This window comes from Lontra canadensis, unplaced genomic scaffold (genome assembly GCF_010015895.1).
Source record: "Lontra canadensis isolate GAN:19392208 unplaced genomic scaffold, GSC_riverotter_1.0 scaffold35, whole genome shotgun sequence".
NCBI lineage: Eukaryota > Metazoa > Chordata > Mammalia > Carnivora > Mustelidae > Lontra > Lontra canadensis.
Genome location: NW_022631029.1, coordinates 5,835,021 through 5,853,868, shown reverse-complemented (window position 1 = coordinate 5,853,868; position 18,848 = coordinate 5,835,021). Strand labels below are relative to the sequence as shown.

Genomic DNA, 18,848 nt, shown 5'->3' with positions numbered 1-18,848 from the left:
CTGTGTTCTCTTGTGGTATTTCTGGCTCGTCTCTGTGGACCCTCCCCCCAGCCCTTTTTTTCTCAATACTCTTGCCAAACATCTGGAAGGAAAGTGAAAAACTTGCCTCCCCCACCCCCCAGCACCGGATGTTGTCAGATTTCCAGATGTGGGGTGTTCTGCCCTCCAGATGAGGGGAGGAATGTCCTGTGTTTCAGCTAGGAGGGGGCCAGATCCCATTCCTCCGCTGCTGTCCCCCTCTCCATGAGGATGAGTGACAGGATCGGAGGGACCTGGGCTCAGCTGGAAGATGGTGGGGGAGCCTCCAGGTAGAACCCCCTCCCCCATAAATCCTGCCTTCAGGCGGGGCCCCAGCTCCTCTCCACACCCAGGAATTCCCCCTGGGGCCTGGGGAGGGGGGGCTTTGCCTCTGAAGTTTCTATCAAAGCCTCTAGGCACTTAAAAATAACAGGGAGCACCTCCTTCCCACCCCCGGCACAGACGCCCAGGAGAGGAAGGGAGCCCAATATGCTTGCAAGATGTCTTACTCCCAGAAATCTGTGCCCAGAGGGGCCTCATGCCACCTCAGCCTTCCCACCTCCCCCACTTTCTCAAACGGTAGCCTGGCCAGGCTGCTTTCTGTCCCTGCCATCTGCTGAGGGCTGGGTATTGGGGTGGGCACCACGGCAAACCTCACTCAGCTCCCTGAGGTCCCTCAGAGAGGCAGACCCTCCCTCAGTCCCCACCCCCCCAAAGGGCCTGCAGAGGGAAGCGTGGGGCGGTAGGACACAGACAAGGAGCTTGGAGGTGGGGAGGGGGCAGGGGGCCTGGAATGTGCTATGCAGAGGAAGGACAAGGGGTACAGGGGGGTCTGGCGAGGGCCCGCCCCAAGCTGTGTGGGTAAATTGGGCCCTAGGCCAGTGCAGGGAAGAGAGGAGATGGGAAGTGGGGTGAAAAGGAGGAACAAGCCACAGGGCCAGCCGGGTGCTGGTGAAGGGGGCAGTGGGGGCAGCTCAGCTGCCGGACTGGGCTGGGTGGCTGCAGCCCGGGCTGGCGGGGGTTGGCACCCAGTCCATTGCCACTTGCGGTGTTCCTGGGGCCCCTCAGGCTGGGGCTGCAGCTGCCTGCGAGCCATGACCAGACACACGCAGATACATATAAACACCCGACACAAGCCCACGGAAGCAGCATTCACAGGCACACTCACAGAGATACACAGACACGTGAGTCCATATAAACACCCAGACGCAGACCCGCCGAGCCGACGCCCAGACGGGCACTGGCCGTCCGCACAGACACACAGAGGCAGCACCCAAACACCGCCCCCCACCAAGCGTGAAGACACCTAGACAATACACGGGTACACACAGATGCTCCCGCCAGAGATCAACAGACATGGGCAGACTCCCCCTCCCCCTCTGGGCACCGCCCCCGCCCCTCAGACCCAGACACGTGGGAATTCAAGGCACAGCTGGAAAGTTAGACACAGGAGGTACCCTTAGGTTCTGCCCCCATCACAGCACACGCTTGGTCCAGCCTTCTGGTCCTGCTCAATTCATCATCTGCGAAGGGTTTCTGTGCGTCTGGCTGGGCTGCCTCTGTCTTCCGCTCCCCCTCCCTCTGCCCAACAGGTGATTGGGAGGAATGAAAGCCCTCCCTCTCCCCGACCCATTCCTGAGCCTGAACAATGCCCTCCCAGGCCCCAAAATAGCCCCTGAGCTTAGCCGGTGTCCTTTTATGGCCCTGTCCCTATTGTGCACAGTGGGGGGTGGGGCTGGGGTCAGGAGGTGTCCAGAGGGGATAAAGGCCAGGCCCCCCTCCAGCCTCACCTACCCCGCTCTCTGCTTCCTTCTCTCCACATCCCTCTCTGTGCTGACAGCTTCCATGGCCCCCAAAAAGCCAGACCCCAAGAAGGACGATGCCAAGGCAGCCCCCAAGGCAGCCCCGGCCCCGGCGCCAGCACCTGCGCCAGAGCCTGAGCACCCCAAGGAAGCTGAGTTTGATGCGTCCAAAATCAAGGTGGGTATGGGAGCTGGGTTTCAGCAGAAAGGGCAGGACAGCTAAGTGGATCCCGGAGTGGACCTACCCAGTGGCAGGTCAGACTCCAGAAAGTGAGTGCTGAGCTGAGGTGGGAAACTTCCGTGCAGAGGTCTGACGAGCCCTGGGGGCTTCAGGTGTCAGGAGCTGCTGCAGAGGCTAGAGGAGGGCTGGTGGTCACACAGCAGACAGGACTCCCCTAGGGCTACTGAAGGGAATGTCTTTGGGTGGTTGTGGAAACTGTCTCTTGCCCTTCTCTCGGGACCTCACATCTTTGGGGAATCCTGGAGCCACCCGGACCCCAACCCCTCCAGCTGGACTGGGATCTTCCTTGTTCCCCTCTGAGTGACGGGGAGGGGGTGGGGAGCATGGGGATGTGAGGCCCCTGCCCAGGCTGGGGCACACTTACCCCTACCAGGGTGGCCGAGCCCCACAGCGTGTCGGGCCTCATCTTTTAGGTGGGGAAATTGAGGCACAGGCTGAGTAGGTCACTCAGGAAATTGGTCTTGGGGCTGTGACCGGTGAGCACGGAACCCTTCCCCAGTTAGGAAGTCTTTCTCCGAGTCTAAACTTGGAGGAAGAGCCATGACTCCGATGGCATTTGCAGAGTGGCATGCTCCATGTGTCCTGCCTGCTCCCCGTTCTTGGCTGGCCACCGGTCACTGCTGTCCTGGCTGCTGGCTGAGGGGCCCTGTGGAGCCCTCCCAGCTCCTCAAGGCTCCTGCCTGTCCAGCCAGAGCTGCAGCAGAACTATTTTCCTTTTGTGATCCCTTCCTGGGGGGCCAGACTTGTCCCTCAAGACATGGGTTCCAATCCCAGCTTTGCTCCTGCCTGTTCCCTGCTCCGAGGTGGGGCTTCCTCGTATGCGACATGGGACAAGAAGCCCTCTCACAGGCTATTGGGAGCTGTTCACGGAATGTGTTCTCTGGAGTTGGCTCCCTGAGCCCTAACCACCCCCAGGGTAGAAGCTTGTGTCCCACAGGCCCCCTGCTAGGGGCCAGCTACCCCAGGCCCCGGGTGGCTTGGTCCAGTCTCACCGGATCTGAGGCTGGTACAGACTTCCCTGTGAGAGGCCGGCACAGTGAAGCCCCTCATGGGACACCCCCGCCCCCCGGCTCTCCCTGTCTGGCTGGCCGGCTTTACCAGGAAGTTTAGGAGTGTAATCTCAGCAGGCTTCCTGGTGGTGAGAGAGCTCTCAAGGGGCCGGGAGCAGCAACTTGTTCTTTCCAACACGGGGTTGAGTCCAGAAGGGACAAGCATGACAAGGGGGTGGGGGAGGATATCCCTCTGCACCAAGGTGTGCCCAGAGGTTGGTGGGGTTCCCAGGGAGCAGCAGTGGGAGGCACTCCAGGCATGCCTCCTCCCCAAAGCTCCTTTCCCTCCTGTGACCTTGACCTTGGGCTGAGTGACTGCTGTGATAAAAATAGACCTGGTATCTGGTGAGGAGGGGGAAACCGGGTCCCAGGAGGCCTCCTTACCTCAGGTGGCTCTCTGATGTGGCCTCAGCAGATACTTAGTCAACACTACCATTGTGTCCCCAGGCTGGACTGGGTTGGGGGCTGCCCAGGGCTTTTGGGTGGGTGTGTAAGACCATGTGAGTGGTAGTGCCCAGCCTTAAGGTCTCTGCGAGGGGCAGGCAAGTGTAAACTTGCAGACACACACTGAGTGTGAATGCACACACATACATCTCACACACACACACACATGAGTGCACACACACTCACTCCTGTGGATATGCTCTCATGCTGACAGAAACCCTCTGGTCTGTACCCTCACCCTTGCTCCTCTTGCCACCCCCGCCCCCACAATGAGATGGGGCTTCCCGTCTCACTCACATGGACAGCCTTGCCCACTGAACCCCAGGCCTGCTGGGGGGGTGGCAAAGCCAGCCTGGACTGATCTGCTGGCTTCAGACACATCTGTCCAGGACCAGGGAGATCAGGTAAAGCCTACCCTGGGCTGGGGACTCAGGGCACCAGGACAGCCTTCTCACCGTTCCCCAGATGTGGCCCATCAGCCTTCAGGGTCTGGGCACACGCAGACCCACAGCCCTCAGTTCGCACTGGTTGGGAGGGATGAGGAGACAGGAAGGTGCCAAGGGAGATGGCAGGAGGTCGTGGGGGCAGAAGCTGGGATGCTGCCAGGGAGACAGGCTGGTGCAGCCAAGGGGTCGAGGCCTGGGCTGTGGCCGTGGAGCGCGCAGGTGCAGATCTGGCCCCGCCCCCTGGGCCAGACACTTAGAATCTTTGGGGTCTCCTTTCAGATCGAGTTTACACCGGAGCAGATTGAAGGTAAGTGAGGGTCTCGAGCCCTGGGGCTGCAGGGTTGGACCTGGGGTCCCCAGTCTGAAGTCCAGCCACGGTGGGGTGAGTGGGGCGGGCTGACTCTGGGTGTATCCACAGTTCACATCCTCTTCTGGCAGAGTTCAAGGAAGCCTTCATGCTGTTCGACCGCACGCCCAAGTGCGAGATGAAGATCACGTATGGGCAGTGTGGAGATGTCCTGCGGGCGCTGGGCCAGAACCCTACCCAGGCTGAGGTGCTCCGTGTCCTGGGGAAACCGAAGCAGGAAGGTGGGTATGCGTTTGTGCTGGGCCCTGGGGACGTGCCTGGGGCGGGCTGACATCTGTGGGGGCACGGCACGGGTACCGCCCCGCTCTGTGCCCTCCTGACATCTTCCCAGTGTCCGGATGAGGAATGGAGGCAGGTCTCAAGCCATGCTGCCAATGTAACAAGCAGCAAGTCTGTGGGACCTTCCCACCCCATGCTCATTGACCAGGTCTACTGGTCACAGGAAGCTGACGGTGCAAAGTAGCGTCATGGCCAGTGAGGGTGGCCCGGGGACCCCCAACCTCTGTGGCCCCTCCTGGTCTCCACAGCATCTCTCTGGCGCTCAGGGCCAGCTTCCCTCACCACTTCTGCCAGAGAGGGCTGCCTGCTTTGCCCCACGGAGACATGAGACCCAGGCCCCTCCATGCTTCCAAAGTCTCAGGGAAGGTTTCTGATTGGCCCCACCGCTCCAGAGCAATCCCAGTGGTGGGGAGTGTGGGGTCTATAAGAAAAACCACAGGATCCAGGATGGTTTCCCCGAAAGCAGAGCAGAGGCGCTAAGCAGAGCCCATGGGGGTGCTGCCACAGCAAACTGTTCCTGTGAACAATAACGGATCATGTAAAGGATGCTGGTCTTGTTTGACTCCCCGTGACGGGTTTGTGAATGGTCAGCTGGTGTAGAGTGCTTTGGGACTGTGTGTGGGCAGTCGGTCTGCACCCTGCGGCCCAGGTAGAGGGGGAAGGATGTGCCTGTCCTGCTCCTCAGAGTGACTGTACTCCCCGCCCCCCCAACCCACCCCGGCCAGAGCTCAACAGCAAGATGATGGACTTTGACACCTTCCTGCCCATGCTCCAGCACATTGCCAAGAACAAGGACACAGGCACTTATGAGGACTTCGTCGAGGGGCTGCGTGTCTTCGACAAGGAGGGCAACGGCACAGTCATGGGCGCTGAGCTCCGCCATGTGCTGGCCACTCTAGGTGAGGACCGCCTCCTCCTCCTCCCCACTCCTCCTTTGTGGTGGTGGGGGCATCCTGGGGAAGACCCTTCTGTCACCCGCTGAGTCTGTGTCTGATCTGTGAAATGGACAGAGGGGCACGGTCAAGGGGCCTTCATGGCAGGTGACAGATGTGGGGAGTTTAGAAGGCCAGGTAGCAACAAAGGAAGTGTGTTGGTGCAGCTCACGGAACTGAAGGCGGGGAGGGGAGCTCTGGTGCGGGGGGACAGTGTGGCGCATCCAACAGGACAGGTTCAGTCTTGGTGTTCATGGTTTCAAGGTCAGGTTCCAGGGACACAGCAAAGAAGAGGCCCAGTAGGTAAGAGGCCTGCCCCTTGGGCATCCTGATGCCCATTATCTGGCTGGTAGGGGCACTCCCTTCTCAAAGGAGCTTTCGTGCAGCAAATGTTTATTGAGCACCTACTACATCTGCTCAAGGCAACTTTTCCTTACAGCAGAGGTGAACTGAACTCCTACTGTGTGTTTGGCCCTGGGATGGTGTCTGGGTTTTTTGTGTGTGACTGGGGGTAGGAGATTACCCCCCATTCCTATGGGGGGACCAGGGCAGTACATAGTGCTCAGAGGCAGGAAAGTGGCAGACTTGTCTGGAGAACAGAGAAGCTGTCTCCTTGTCTCCTCCACCATCATCCCCCAAGGCCCTCAGCTCCTTCCCATGAGCCTTCCTTTGGCCTCAAAAGGCTGCCCTGAGGGACTGCTTCCAGTGACATGGGGGCGCCTGGCCTCCCCTTGATGGAAGGGACCCTCCAGGGGTCCCCTGTAGGAAAAGGGACAGTGTGTGCTGGGGACTTGAACACCAAGCTGGCACTGTTGTGGACAGAGCCCAGGCTCAGAGGGCGCACCAAGCCTGCACCCCAAGTCCCTCCCTTTGACTTATCACTGATTCTCCTGGTCTCAGAAATGAGGGTGATGACCAAGGTCTTGTGAGCCGGGATGGCTGGGCCAAGGTGAGGTGTGGGAGTGCTAGGGAGGCAGACCCACCATCCAGCGGGGCTCTGTGGGTACCCCCCACTCCGCACCTGTCCCGCGGTGCTGACTTAGCCTCCTGCCCCCGGCCAGGAGAGAGGCTGACTGAAGATGAGGTGGAGAAACTGATGGCAGGGCAGGAAGACTCCAATGGCTGCATCAATTATGAAGGTGGGCTTGGCAGGCTGGGGCGGGGGGCAGTGGGGGGTGGCGGGGCACTGGGACCCTAGGCCCGCACTGTGGCCGCCCGGTGCTCAACCCCTGCCACTCGCTCTACCTTTCTTTGCAGCATTTGTGAAGCACATCATGGCCAGCTGAGCCTCTCGTCCCAGGTGAGACCTCCACTCCTTTCCAAGTCTGCTGTCCCCTCTGCCGCCTCCTTGGATCTCAGTGCTGCTGTCCCCTCACGCCTCAGCTTCCAGATCTCCTGTTGCTACCGCCCCATCTTCACCAACTCCTGCTCTCAGCTGACACCCCGCTGTCTCGCTGCACCCCGTCCCCTGTAACCTGTGACCATCTTTACTCTCAGGGAGCCAGGAGCCCATGCTGGGGACAGCTCATCTCCCACACATGGTACTGATGGCAGCTGCCTGGAGTTGCAGGGAGGAGGGGAGTGCCTCAAGACACCTACAGCAGCCCCCTCCACCGGCCCTGCAAACCTCTGGGTGCCTGTCCTCTCCCCATGGGCCTGAATAAATGGCATCTTTCCTTCCTTCCTTCCTACTTCCTTCCTCCCCCGCTTCCCCTCTGTGGCCCTTTGGTTGACTTCTGTAAAATCCATGAGCCCCACATGGTGAATCCTGGACAAAATGAGGGGTAGTCATGCTGAAGTTCTGCCTCCTTGCTCCCCTTCAAAACTATCCAAAACCCTCTCAGCCTGCTCACCAGGACACTGAGGTAGGGGCAGGGCTGAGCTGGAAGAGGCCTGGGTGCCCCTCCCTTGCTCTTGTCCACCCCCTCTGGGAGGTGGCATCACCAGCAATCAGGGATCCATGGGGCATTGGCCCGGGGCTGCCCATGTCACAGGTGGGGAGACTGAGGCCCAGAGCAGAGAATGGCCTTACCTGAGTCACCCTGGGAATGAATGACAGGGTGGGAGCTAACTTTGTCCCCAGGCTGTTAGAATTGAAGGGGCCTTAGATTCCCCACTGACTCGGATGGGGAAACTGAGGCACTCTGCCTGTGGTGTGGCTGTAGGCCAGGGGGAAGAGGCCTTATGGGGGCGCCAGGAGGACCCAGGAGGTCAGGGCAGCTCCGTCAGGGTGCAGGTGAGCACATCTGCATGGGAGGGGAGCCTGTGTGGATGGGTTTCAAGATGAGCACAGATCTGGCTGCCTGTGGGCATGGGTGTGGTGTGGGGACCTGCCTGTGAGTGTGTTGGGATCATGAGTGTGACAGCGTGTGGGGGGCGTGTGCCAGCAGCATATGTGAGCCTGTCATGTGTGGGGTGTGAGTGTCTGCGGGAGTCTGCCTCATCTTCCTTTCATTCTTTCAGAGTCCATGGAGCACCGGCTGTGTGCCTGGCTCCATGCTAGGCCCTGCGAACCCTGTAGTGGAGAAAGCAGTCAAAACCTCTGCCCTCCCAGAGCTCCCAGAGACCTGACGAATCATCATCCACAAAGTGTGTCAGCAAGCGATCACGGCTGAGGAGGGCCCCAAAGCAGGGGGGAGGCCGTGCTGGTGCGTGTAAGAGCTGGGAGGGGCTGACGTGTTAAATCACGAGGCTGGTGATGATCGGAGATGGCAATAGTGGGGCAAAGACTTAAAAAAAGAGGAGCCAATACCCAGAATATATAAAGGACTCCTGCAGGTCCGTGGCAAGATAATACACAACCCAACACAGAAAGGGGCAGAAGACTTGAACAGGCAATTCTCCAAAGCAGATCTACAAGTGGCCAATTAGCATGTGAGTAGAAGTTTGATGTCACTAATTAGGGGAATGCAAATCCAAACCGCCAGGAGCTCTCACTTCGCACCCAATTAGGAGGGCTCTCATTCAAGAAACAGGGGCTAACAATTGTTGTGTTCTAGCTACGCAGTGGCCCATCACTCAGCCCCGAAGAAGGAAGGACCTTCCGGCCCTTGCTACAACATGGATGGACTTTGAGGATATTAGGCTAAGTGAAATAGGCCAGACTCAGACAATATCATGTGATTCCACTTAAAGGAGGTACCTTGTGTCATCGAATTCATAGAGGCAGAAAGTAGAATGGCGGTGGTAGGGGGCTGGGGGGAAAGGGAGAGTGGGGAAGTTGTCAAAGCAGAGAAGCAGGAGAGGAGAGTATCTTAGCTGCGCTTCCCCGGAAGCAGAGCTGAGACCAAGCTGTGAATGCAAGTTGTCTCCCTGGGAGGTGACCCCAGGGAGCATGGGAGAGCAGCTGGAAGGGAAGGAAGTCTCTATGGGGTGCCCGGGAGCAGAGAGCCCTGTGGACAGTTGGGGTTAGGCCCCACTGGGGGCCTCCAGGAGACTAAGGGGATGAGAAAACCGGGCTCTCCAGCCACCGCCATCTTCAGCGAGTCCTCCAGGCAGCTGTGTGGGCATAGAGGGGAGACATGTCTGCGTGGGCACAGAGAGGAGACATGCACAGAGGCCCTAAGATGGGCGCAGACAGCACCATGGGGAGGTGGTGGGGCCTGAGTCAGAGAGGAGACAGAGGGCCTGTGGCCATGGGAAGGGCTTTGGCGTGTGCTCCAGGGAGACTGTCCCAGCATCACTCTGGCCGCCAGGTGGAGAGTAGACTGGGGTCCCCGAGCAGAAGCAGGGTGACGAGGAGGGAGGGTGTGGGAGGGAGAGGCAAATGCACGCATGCTCAGCCCAGGGTAGATGAGAAGAGGCCACACTGCAAGTCACTTTGAGACCAGTCTCAGCAACATTTTGGGCCAATGTTGAAGCTTTCGAGGCCTTCTGGCTCCTTTCCTTGTTTCCAAGTACCTCCTAGTGGTACCTCCTCGAGGTACGTGTGAACTTGCTGGACTGTGGCAAGCCTCCCTGGACAGCTGGGGGCTGGGGAACCCCTCCAGGAAAGCAGGGCCTCCCTTTGGTTCCAGTCAGGGTGGGGAGCCTCGTGACAGTCTTCTGGGCAGCCCCTCGTTCCTGCCTGCCCCAGCCGCTTCCTTCCTGGGACTCCCTTTTAAAAAGTCTCCAGTGGGTACATGGGACTGGGAGGTCCCAGCCTTCTCTCTCTGGGGATGCCCACCTTGGGCTGGAGGCCTGCGGGCAGGGGGGTACAACTGTTCTGTCATCTCCAGCAAGAAGGGACCCTGCCTGCAGGTTCACGTATGTCCTGGATCCCGGGGGGATATGTGCTCTCTCAAGGAGGCCTGTCCCTGCCCTGGTTTTTGGGACGGTCCTGCACCACTCTCTGGCTCCCTTGGTTCCTGGGAGCTACAACCCTCCCCAGCCTGGCTTGCCAGCGGAAGAGAGCAACCCACATATTCCCCCAAGATGCTCTGCAGCCCAGACCCGCTGGTTGTCCTGTGTGGACCCGGGGGGAAGGGGAGGACAGGCTGGCTGGTGGGATACAGCAGGGGATGCTGGGTCTCACAAGCTCGGGCTGGGGCAGCTTGGCCCCACTTGTTGGGGCTCTCCTCCGCTTGGAATTTGTCTCTGGCCCAGCCATGGTCATGGGGCCCCCCTGGGGCCTTGTGCCTGTTATATATGGCTGTGCTCATCCCAGGTGGGCTCAGGTCACTTGCTGTAGGTCTGGGTGTCAGAGCGGATGGGGGGAGGGACATCAAGGGTGCCACTCGACTGCAGGGCTGGGCATTTTCCTCACCCTGCATCCCTCCTCCACGATCCTGGCCGGGTGGCATGCATATTTCTATGTGCCCACAAGTGGGCTGGAGGATCTGTGCCTGTGAGTATATCTGTGGGGGCGTGAGTTGCCCACGTGCATACCTGGACGTGCGTGTGCTGCCCGTCGGTGCATTCTCACACGTGTGTGCACCTTGGTGTGCGTGCGTGTCTGTGTGTCAGCATGCGTGTCTGAGCGTGTACGTGCTGGGGGGCTCTGCTGAGTCAGTGTGGGTGCTGGGCGGGCAGCGTTGCCAGCCGGGCCGCGGCCTCCCCACAGTTGCATAAACAATGTCCCAGCTCCCCCCTCAAGCAGGGTGGTCCAGCCTGTGGCCCTGTGGCCAGGGGGAAGGGATCGGAGGGAGCAGAGTGTTGGCCCCCCTTTTAGTCTGGTCCCCTCCACACCTCTAGGGCCAGGACATGTGCTCTGTAAGGTGGGGTCTAGCCGGGGGTCTCCCTATGCCTCCCTTTCCCCATCCAGTCTGAGGCCCGATCTTTGGGGTCTTTCTAAGGTGGCAGGAATAGTCACCTCAGGTTTTAGTCCTGGTCCAGGCTGATCTAGAGGGTCAGCGGGGCAGCCTGGGGAGACTGGGGGCGAGAGGTGGAGATCAGCCTCAGGACCCTGGAAGGAATGGTCCCTCCTTTGCTCTGATGTCCCTGCTTGGCTGCTTCTGGCTCTTGGTGGCCTGCTGTACCCTGCAGCCTCTCCCCAGACCCCATCCTCAGGGCTCAAGGGGTCACCATCTGGGACATGGAGCAGATGGTGCCAACTGGGGGTCTAAGAGGGCCAGACACTCAGACTGAGGTAGAATGAAGTCAGCCTGGGTCTTGAACACATCAGGTATTAGAGGAAGGTCTTCCTAGGCCATGAGAAGAAAAGAAATCAGACCGCGGGTATGAGAAACTGGGTTCTAGAGCCAACAGAAAGCTGAAGACCACCTTAAGAGAAATTGGGTTGGAATAAAAAGGGTCCAAGCTAGGGATTGCGTGAAGTCAGAAACAGGGTGGGCTGGGGTGCAGAGGAAGTGGGGGGAGAGGCAAAAGAAATTGGGCTGCGGCCGGTGCGAGCAGCAGACCTCACAGTGTGGAAGTGGGTGCTTGGGGGCACCAGGCCTGAACACTGTGCTGTGGGTCCTAAGGCTCTTGGTGGTGGGGAGTGTTGAGGGGCGGGGGCCGGGATAAGCCTGCCTGGGTGCAGGCCTGCCTCACCCCCGGGACTGCTGACCTGGTGGCCTCGGAGAACCCAGGAAAACCCCAGACCTTGAACCCGGTGACCTTGCACCACAGTGGCTCCCTGGGGGTTCTCCCGGGTCCCTTCCACCTAGCCCCAGGCCCGCCCTCACCCAAGTTTGGGGGTTATTTGTTCCCGCTTTCCCAAAGCCACACAATCCTGGTTTGCCCAAACGCTGACAGAGCACGGCTGGAATGTGGAGTGTGTGTGAGTGTGTGTACACACGAGGGTCCCCGGGGCCGGCCGCGAAACAGGCCCCCTCCGGTCTCAGCAGCTGGGGAGCAGGGCCCCTTGGACAGGGGAAGGCCTAGGTCGTCAGGGCCAGAAGGGGGCCCAGCCTCCCCCCTTCTCCCCTGCCTCGCTGAGGACGCTGAAGTTCCACCATTTTCTTCCAATCTCTGTCCCCTCCTCTGGCCTGTGGGTCTGGGTACCTCACCTGTCTAGTGAGGTCTTGGTGAGAATCAGGACGCCAGAGCCTTTCTGGAGGTTGGGGGCACGGGGTGAGGCAGGTAGAAGACTCTGGAACGCCACAGATGGGGAGATAACACTCCTTGGGAAGTCTCAGGTCTCAACCAACTTTCTGATTCTTTATACTTTGGTCTAGCTGAATATGAGCGGCCTTTCCCCCTCACCATTCCCATGCCCTGGGACTGGAGGCCTCTGTCTCCCCCCCTGCCCAGCACTTCTTCCATTTCACTTGCCATGTGGTCCCATCCCTTCCTTCCATAGTAGGCTTGAAAGCCACTTAAAGGTGCTCCGGAATGACACCCCCAGCTCTGGAGCTAACTGGGAGAGGTAGTGAGCACCTTGTCCTAAGGGGTGTGCAAGCCGAGGGAAACCAATTCTAGTTATGAAGGCTGCAAAAGGGGTTCTGGTGCTGGTAGAGGTTGGAAGCATATGGGTGTCCCCAAGATCCAGGGCCTAGCTTGTGACAATGTCCAAGAAAGTTTTCAAGAGAGAACAGTAAGGCCCATGTTGGTGGCCCATGGCCTTGCCATGAAGCTCAATTTATGCATCTTTAAGACCTGTCTTTCTTCCAAGATCCCATGCAGCCTACTCTTTTTTTTTTTTTTTTTTTTGGTCTGGAGAATATCCTTTTGTTTACAAAACAATGGTGATGGTAGCTGGTGGCTGGCTGTTGTTTTCATGTCTTTAGTTGGCAAAATCAGACCTTACAAGTCGATTTTTAAGTTTTGAGAAAATCTCAGTTTGTTGCAATCAACATCTCCCTAAAGCCCTGGATAGAGACCCTTGAATGGGGCCCAGGCTTTCCAGGCCCGAGGCTCATTGAAATGAACTCACTCATTCATTTGTTCTTTCATTCATGCATAGTGTAATTATCAGATGCTCCCGCTGACTCACAGGCCTGGCCCCCGCCAGGTGAGACGGAGCAGGGAGTGGAGACTCAGCGGGGCCCACTCAGGTGAGCCCCTGAGACAGGCGGGCGCTGGTGAGGTCAGGCCCGGGGGTGGGGGGCAGCATGAGGATGGGATGATGTCTCCGCTCCCTTCATGGCAGTATCTGGGATCCTGTGATTCTGAGTGTCCCTGAAACTCTGGGAGCCTGTCGGTACCTGCAGTCAGAGGTGGGAAGCCAGGGGCAGTCACAGCCTATGTCTAGACACAGCACGAAGGCGCAAATACCCAGTGGTTTCTAGCCCGGGGAAGAGAAACAGTGCTCAGGGCTGAGGGACGGATAAAGGGGGAAAGCCGGGCACACCCCTCTGTATGGCCTGGCCTGAGTAAAGGGGCGTAGGGCTGGGAGCCCCCAAGAGGGAGATATACCCACATCCAACAGTTCTGGACCAGCTGGAAGCTTCTCCCTCTCTCCGGAGCTTGGGCTCTGCACAGTCCATCTCCCACATGGTGCCTTCCTTGTAGTAAGGGGGTCCCTGGGGTAGGTCTGAAGAGTAGAGCTGGAGCTGTGGGCAGGCCCTGGGCCCCCAGGATTGTGTGGACAGCGAGAACCCTCCAGGGCCACATCAGGAGTGACTCCTACCCTCTTGGGCTCCTGAGGATCCAGCCCTTGCACCCTCCACACAGGATGGACTGCCTGGCTGTGGGGTCAGCAGGGCCAAAATGCCATCAAGGGTGGCTTCCAAACTCAGTCCTCAGCGCCCCCAGGTTGCCTGCCCCACCTGGGCTCCCGTTTCAGCTTCCTCTGAGGGCAGAGTCTGTCCCCCAGGTGGAGGCCCTGACCCCTGCAGGCTCTGGGAGTAGGGCCTAGGTCAGACCCCATTTAACCCATTAGTGCATGATGATGGGGTGTCTGCTGAGCTCCCAGTTCTTCCCCAGGTGCGGGGACAGTGCAGTGAGCCCACAAAGAAAATGTCCCTGCTGGGTCCCGCTCTGGCTTTGGTCCAGCTCCCAGGTCTCCTGTCCTTATGCCTTGGCCTGTGCTTCCAGACCCACCTTGCCATCCCCGAGTGAGTGAGGAGAGACCCTTAATTCCGTTAATCTGGAGTGGCTACCTTCCCTACGAGCCCCAGATTGTGACCTCAGAGTTGAATGGGAAGGGGCCTCAGACACCTGGGCCAACCTCTTTCCCAGGGCAAGTCTGATGAGCTGCTGTTTGCTTGAATACCCCCCGCAACAGGGAGTTCACCTCCTGCTGAGGCAGCTCCCTGATGTGGGGCAAAAATTCGTCCAGGGCCCTCCCCATCTCCCCAAAACTGGGTCCGCAGAACTTCTGCTCCCCGGCCTAGCTTCTAGGTGACTCTCTAAGCTAACCCCAGGCTGGCCCTGCCATCCTCTGGGTTGATCCCTTGATCCAGGATAGGCCTTGCCCTCTGTCAGGCGGCTGACCCCGCCGGAGCTCAGTTTGTTAAGGTCCTGAGCAGGGCAGGGACCTTGAGAACTGTCCTAGCACCTGCTGCAGGCAGGGGACACCAGGGCTGGCTCTGTAGTGGCAAGGGGACCCCTGAGGCCACCTGTGTGGAAGGTAGCCCAGGGCCGGTGAATAGAGTCAAGGAACACGGTGTTACAGAGGGTGACAGGGCGGTGGGGGACAGGTAGGAGGATCCAGGCTTAGGGGTAGGTAAGTTCAGGTGCAGACTGTTGGGGGAGGTCCCTGCAGGTCGCCCTGGGGCTCTAGGTCTGAGCCTCAGTTTCTCTCCTGTGTTGGACTGGAGGTGTGGAAGCCTCTGGTGTTCTGAGCTCTGGAGAGGATCCTTCTGGATTCTGAGCTTTGGGCTGGGGGCAGTAGGGGGAGGCGACAGCTGCTTTGAAATGTGGAGAATAATAAGGCAAGGAATGTCTGAGCTCAGGGGAAAAAATAACCCCCGCCCGCTGGGCCTCCCACCCTGCCTGGCGTAATGAATTAAGTACAGGGAGGCACGTTTCATGTGGGGGCGCGGGCTGGGGGGGAGGCTAGGAGGCCCCTAATGAGAAACAGGGTCCTGGGTGGGGCCACGGGGATCTGGGGGTTCCGGGCCACCTGACCTGAACCCTGGGGGTGTCCTCACTCCCCCAAAGCTTCCTATCAATCCCCCTTTGTCTGCGCGTGTGTGTGGGGAGGGGCACTGTCCCATCTCGGTGCTGACCTCTGACCCTGGGCTGCGCCCCAGTGTTGGCTCTAAAAGTCAGAAATGGGAGAAAGTGTGGCTGACCTGGAGGGATCATCTCATTCTCACTCACTCCGATTCCTGACTGGGGCTGGGTGGGCGCATCCTGAGTCCAGAATGATGGGGCCAAGGCTGCCCCCTGCTGGACTGACCAAACCTGCAGCCAGGCCCAGAAGCCTCTGACCAGAAGCCCTAGGTCCCCAGTCCAGGCCACCTCCAGCTTCTAGTCCCCGCAGGCCCTCCTCTTCCTCTGCCAATCCCTCCTCCCAACATAGCCCTACCTTCCCTTCCTGCCCTATATCCCTGGCCCCAGCTCAGCTCCCGTTATCTCGTTGGGGCTTGGACATCAGCATCTCCCGGTCCAGCTCTACCCTTCCAGTCCACCAGTCTTGGGGAGCATCTGGCTTTTTCACGGTTCCCCTTCTCTCACCTCTGCTCTCTCCTTCCCCAGTGAACTTCATGTTCCCCCAACAAGGCTCACACTCACGTCTTCACTCATGCTGTTCCCTGTGTCTTGTCTGGTGGATCCCCATTCATCTACCTGCAAAACAGCTTCTAAAAGACCACCCCCTCCCAGGGGGCTCAGAGAACAGTAGGGTAAGTGAGTAATGAGACCATCAGTAAAAGGGTGAATTCTCAGCAAGAGAGCTGGAGAGCGGGGGAAGCAGGTAGGCTTGTTCCTGGGGCTCCCCAAGGAGCCTGCCCCACCTCCCAGCTTCTGCTGGCTTGGGGCAAAGCTCCCACTTTATTTTTAAGAAGTCTGGCCCGGGACTTGGAGCTTCTTGAAATATTCTCTCTCTCGTCCCTTCTCTCCCCCACCCACTTTAATTAAAACCATTGTTTTGCAAGCACATGTTAATTAAAAAGCAAACATGTTTTGCTAAGTAATTTGGAAGCTCTGGTTATACGAACCAGAGTCATTCCAGTATAAAAATGTCCCTCACCCAGCTTGTCCCAGTGTCTCGGGAGCCAAGGACACCCGTGGGTGCCTAGATGCATGTCCGTTTAGAGGCAGAGCTGCCGCCTGGGCGGGCCTACCCAGGACAGGGTGTCCTTTCTGTCTCACCGGTGGGGATGTGGAGGCAACTCAGAGGCCGAGAGCTCTGGCCAGCGCTGTGCAAATGTGTGCTGTGGGCCCCAGGAGCAGTAGCTGGTGAGGAAGCGTGAAGGGTTCATGTGCCCCGTCCTGCAAGGCAGGGTCCTTGTCTCAGAGCCACTGCCCAGCTTGGGGGGAGGTGTGAAGGGAGAAGGGGGGGCATGACAGGGCTGCAAGCCCAGCCAGGAGGGTCAGTGGGTGCTGGGTGGCCCGGGCCACCTCCCTGAGGTCTCTAGCACAGCCGGGACTACAGTTCCCCAAAGCTGGGACAGTTGATCCCTTAGGTGATGGCCCAAGGCAAGGACCAGCCTGATGGGCAAGGGGCACCTTGGATGCTCCGGGTCACCTCCTCTAGCCTCAGCTCCCCACTGCATGTCTGGTGATGGCCACAGTGCCATGTCCCCACCCTGGCTCCTGGCCCTGGGAGTCCGGGGGCATCTGAGGCCCTTCATACCTTGTGCAATAGCCTCAGGGCCCATGGCAGGGGGCTGGAGCACCTAAGACGTGGCGGGGGTGGGGTGGGGTGGTGTCATTCCGTGACCTCCAGCCCTTCCTGCTCCCCACCCAAGGCAGGGATGGGCCTATCTCACCAAGTGGCCTCTCCAAGCCTTGTCACCAACTTGCAACTTTTCTGGTTTCTCCCAGCCAGGAGGCCTGCGACTAGGAAGGTGTTTCTTCCATGAATGTTGGGTGTGTGTCTCCCCATGTGTGAGTCACTGTTAGCTGTGACCCTGGAGTGGAGAGGACTCTCCTTCCGTCCTGCAGGAGGAGAGTGCCTGGGGCAATGACCAGGAAGAGGCTGTTTGAGAATGGACAGAGGGGAGGTGGGCCCTGGCCCTGACAGGGCACTCTGGGACACGGTAACTGGGCTCAGAGCTTCTGCACACACACACACACACACACACACACACACACACAAGGGCTCAGGGGCAGGGAGCCAGGAGTCCCAGCTTCGTGCCACGGAGCCGGCCCTCTCCCTGCTGTGCCCTTGGTGGAACGAGTATGTGCTGGGATGTGTGTAACTTGTCACATGCAGAGTTCTACCCGCCCCCCCCCCCAACACACAGCCTCCCCAGCCAGGGCACACGGTGACCCACAGCGACACACGCTGGCGGCCGGCTCCCGGGGCTCAGCTCTCCCTCGGCGACGCGCCAGCGACACACATACACCGCCGCCTCTGCGCTCACACCCACATTCCGGGAGGAGTCACGCTCCCGCCGCGCTGCCCCGAGCGGGCCCGCGGCGCTTCTGTTCTGTTCCCTTCCAGCGCCGGGACCGCAGCGGGCGGGCCGGGATGAGCTCACGCCGCCGGCCGCCGGCCTCCCAGCCTAACTCGCTCCAGATGCCGGCGGCGCGGCTGGCGGCGCGGCCCTCGGGCGCCCCCTGCAGGAGGAGGCGGGCGGCTGGGGGCTGGGTGGGGGGGAGGCCGGGGGCGCGCCGCCCGCCCGGAAGGGGAGGGCCTCAGGCCCCCAGCCCGCGCTCCCCGCGGTCCGGCGGGCAGCCCGCGTTCAGAGCCGGTGGGGGCGGCCTTGGGGTGGGGGCTGTCCCGCTTGTCCCTGCGTGCTTTCCGGGTCACCGGCCCACGCCCCCTCCTCCTTGGCCGGCCCCACTGTCCTGTGCCGTGTGCCTCCCCCCGCCCCACTCCCCCCCGCCCCGGCTGCCCTTGCCCAAACCTCGGGCTGCTCCCTCCACCCTCCCTGGTTCCCCAGGGCGCCCCGACCCTCGGCCAGGTAGGCGCTGCGGTTCCAGCCTCCCGGCCGCGGCCCTGGCCAGCCCTGCGGACTCCTGTTCCTCTCGGAACAAACACCCTCGTTTCTACTGGGAAAGCAGCAGGGGCCTGACCACCGCCTGGCTTTAATAAGGAGCTGGTATTTCCCCGAAATCGCGGGCCAGTGGCTGACCTCACAGGGATGACGGCTGGCGCCGGGCCAGGGGGCGGGAGCCGGCTCTTGGGTGAGCCCCCGACGCCTGGTCTTGCGGGGAAGTCGGGCGGAGAAGGAGGGGCTCAGAGCCGTCTCGAGTCCCAGCTCAGCTGCGGCTCACCCAAAACTCTGTCCATCTTTCTGTCTGCTGTCGCGTACCCTCGGCCAGTACTGCCAAAACCCTTGCCCAAGGGCCCGCTGCCCCCCTGTCTTCTTGTGTGACCTGGCAAAGGGCACAGCCCCTCACGAAGCATTTCCTCCAGTGTCGGATGGGATGTTGTGGGATTAGAGAGGGGACCAGCGACAGAGAGCCCTGGACCCCAGCAACAAGTAATTTCAGAGGGCAGGAGGAGGTGGCTCTGGCGGGCGGGGGGGAGGCCGGGGGGGTGGAGCTGGAGGCTCAGAGATCAGGCCTGAGCTTCCTGGAGCAGGGTGGGGAGACAGGGGTAGGTCCTGGGGGATTGTCAGCCCCTGGGTACATAGGGACGACCCAGGTGTCCCCGCAGAATGACAGTACTCATTGAAGGATTAGCGTAAGGGCCTGGGGAGGGTGTCAGGGAAGGCTTTCCAGAGGAGAGGCACCTGAACAGAGGTGCATTTAGTCAGGTAGAGGCATGGGGGCGGGGGCAGCATCTTTAGGCCCTGAGGGGGGTGGTTTGGGTGCGGGACAGAATGGAGGAGAGTGGAACTAAGGCATC

General features: G+C 60.0%; 1 protein-coding gene across 1 annotated transcript; it reads left to right on the top strand.

Annotated features, from left to right (window-relative positions):
• The first annotated feature begins 1,791 nt into the window (after positions 1-1,791).
• MYL3 (myosin light chain 3) lies at positions 1,792-7,194 on the top strand. Its single transcript, XM_032868525.1, has 7 exons — positions 1,792-1,998; positions 4,280-4,307; positions 4,439-4,588; positions 5,372-5,545; positions 6,640-6,717; positions 6,836-6,878; positions 7,076-7,194. Exons 1-6 carry the CDS (start codon positions 1,864-1,866, stop codon positions 6,862-6,864), a joined length of 594 nt encoding a protein of 197 aa, XP_032724416.1. The 5' UTR covers positions 1,792-1,863; the 3' UTR covers positions 6,865-6,878; positions 7,076-7,194.
• Positions 7,195-18,848: the final 11,654 nt, after the last annotated feature.

Excerpts from the sequence above, each read along its gene's own strand:
- MYL3 (XM_032868525.1), top strand. The coding sequence starts at position 1,864 with ATGGCCCCCAAAAAGCCAGACCCCAAGAAGGACGATGCCAAGGCAGCC. Across the intron at positions 1,999-4,279 it reads TTGATGCGTCCAAAATCAAG|ATCGAGTTTACACCGGAGCA; the intron begins GTGGGTATGGGA and ends GTCTCCTTTCAG. Across the intron at positions 5,546-6,639 it reads CCATGTGCTGGCCACTCTAG|GAGAGAGGCTGACTGAAGAT; the intron begins GTGAGGACCGCC and ends GCCCCCGGCCAG.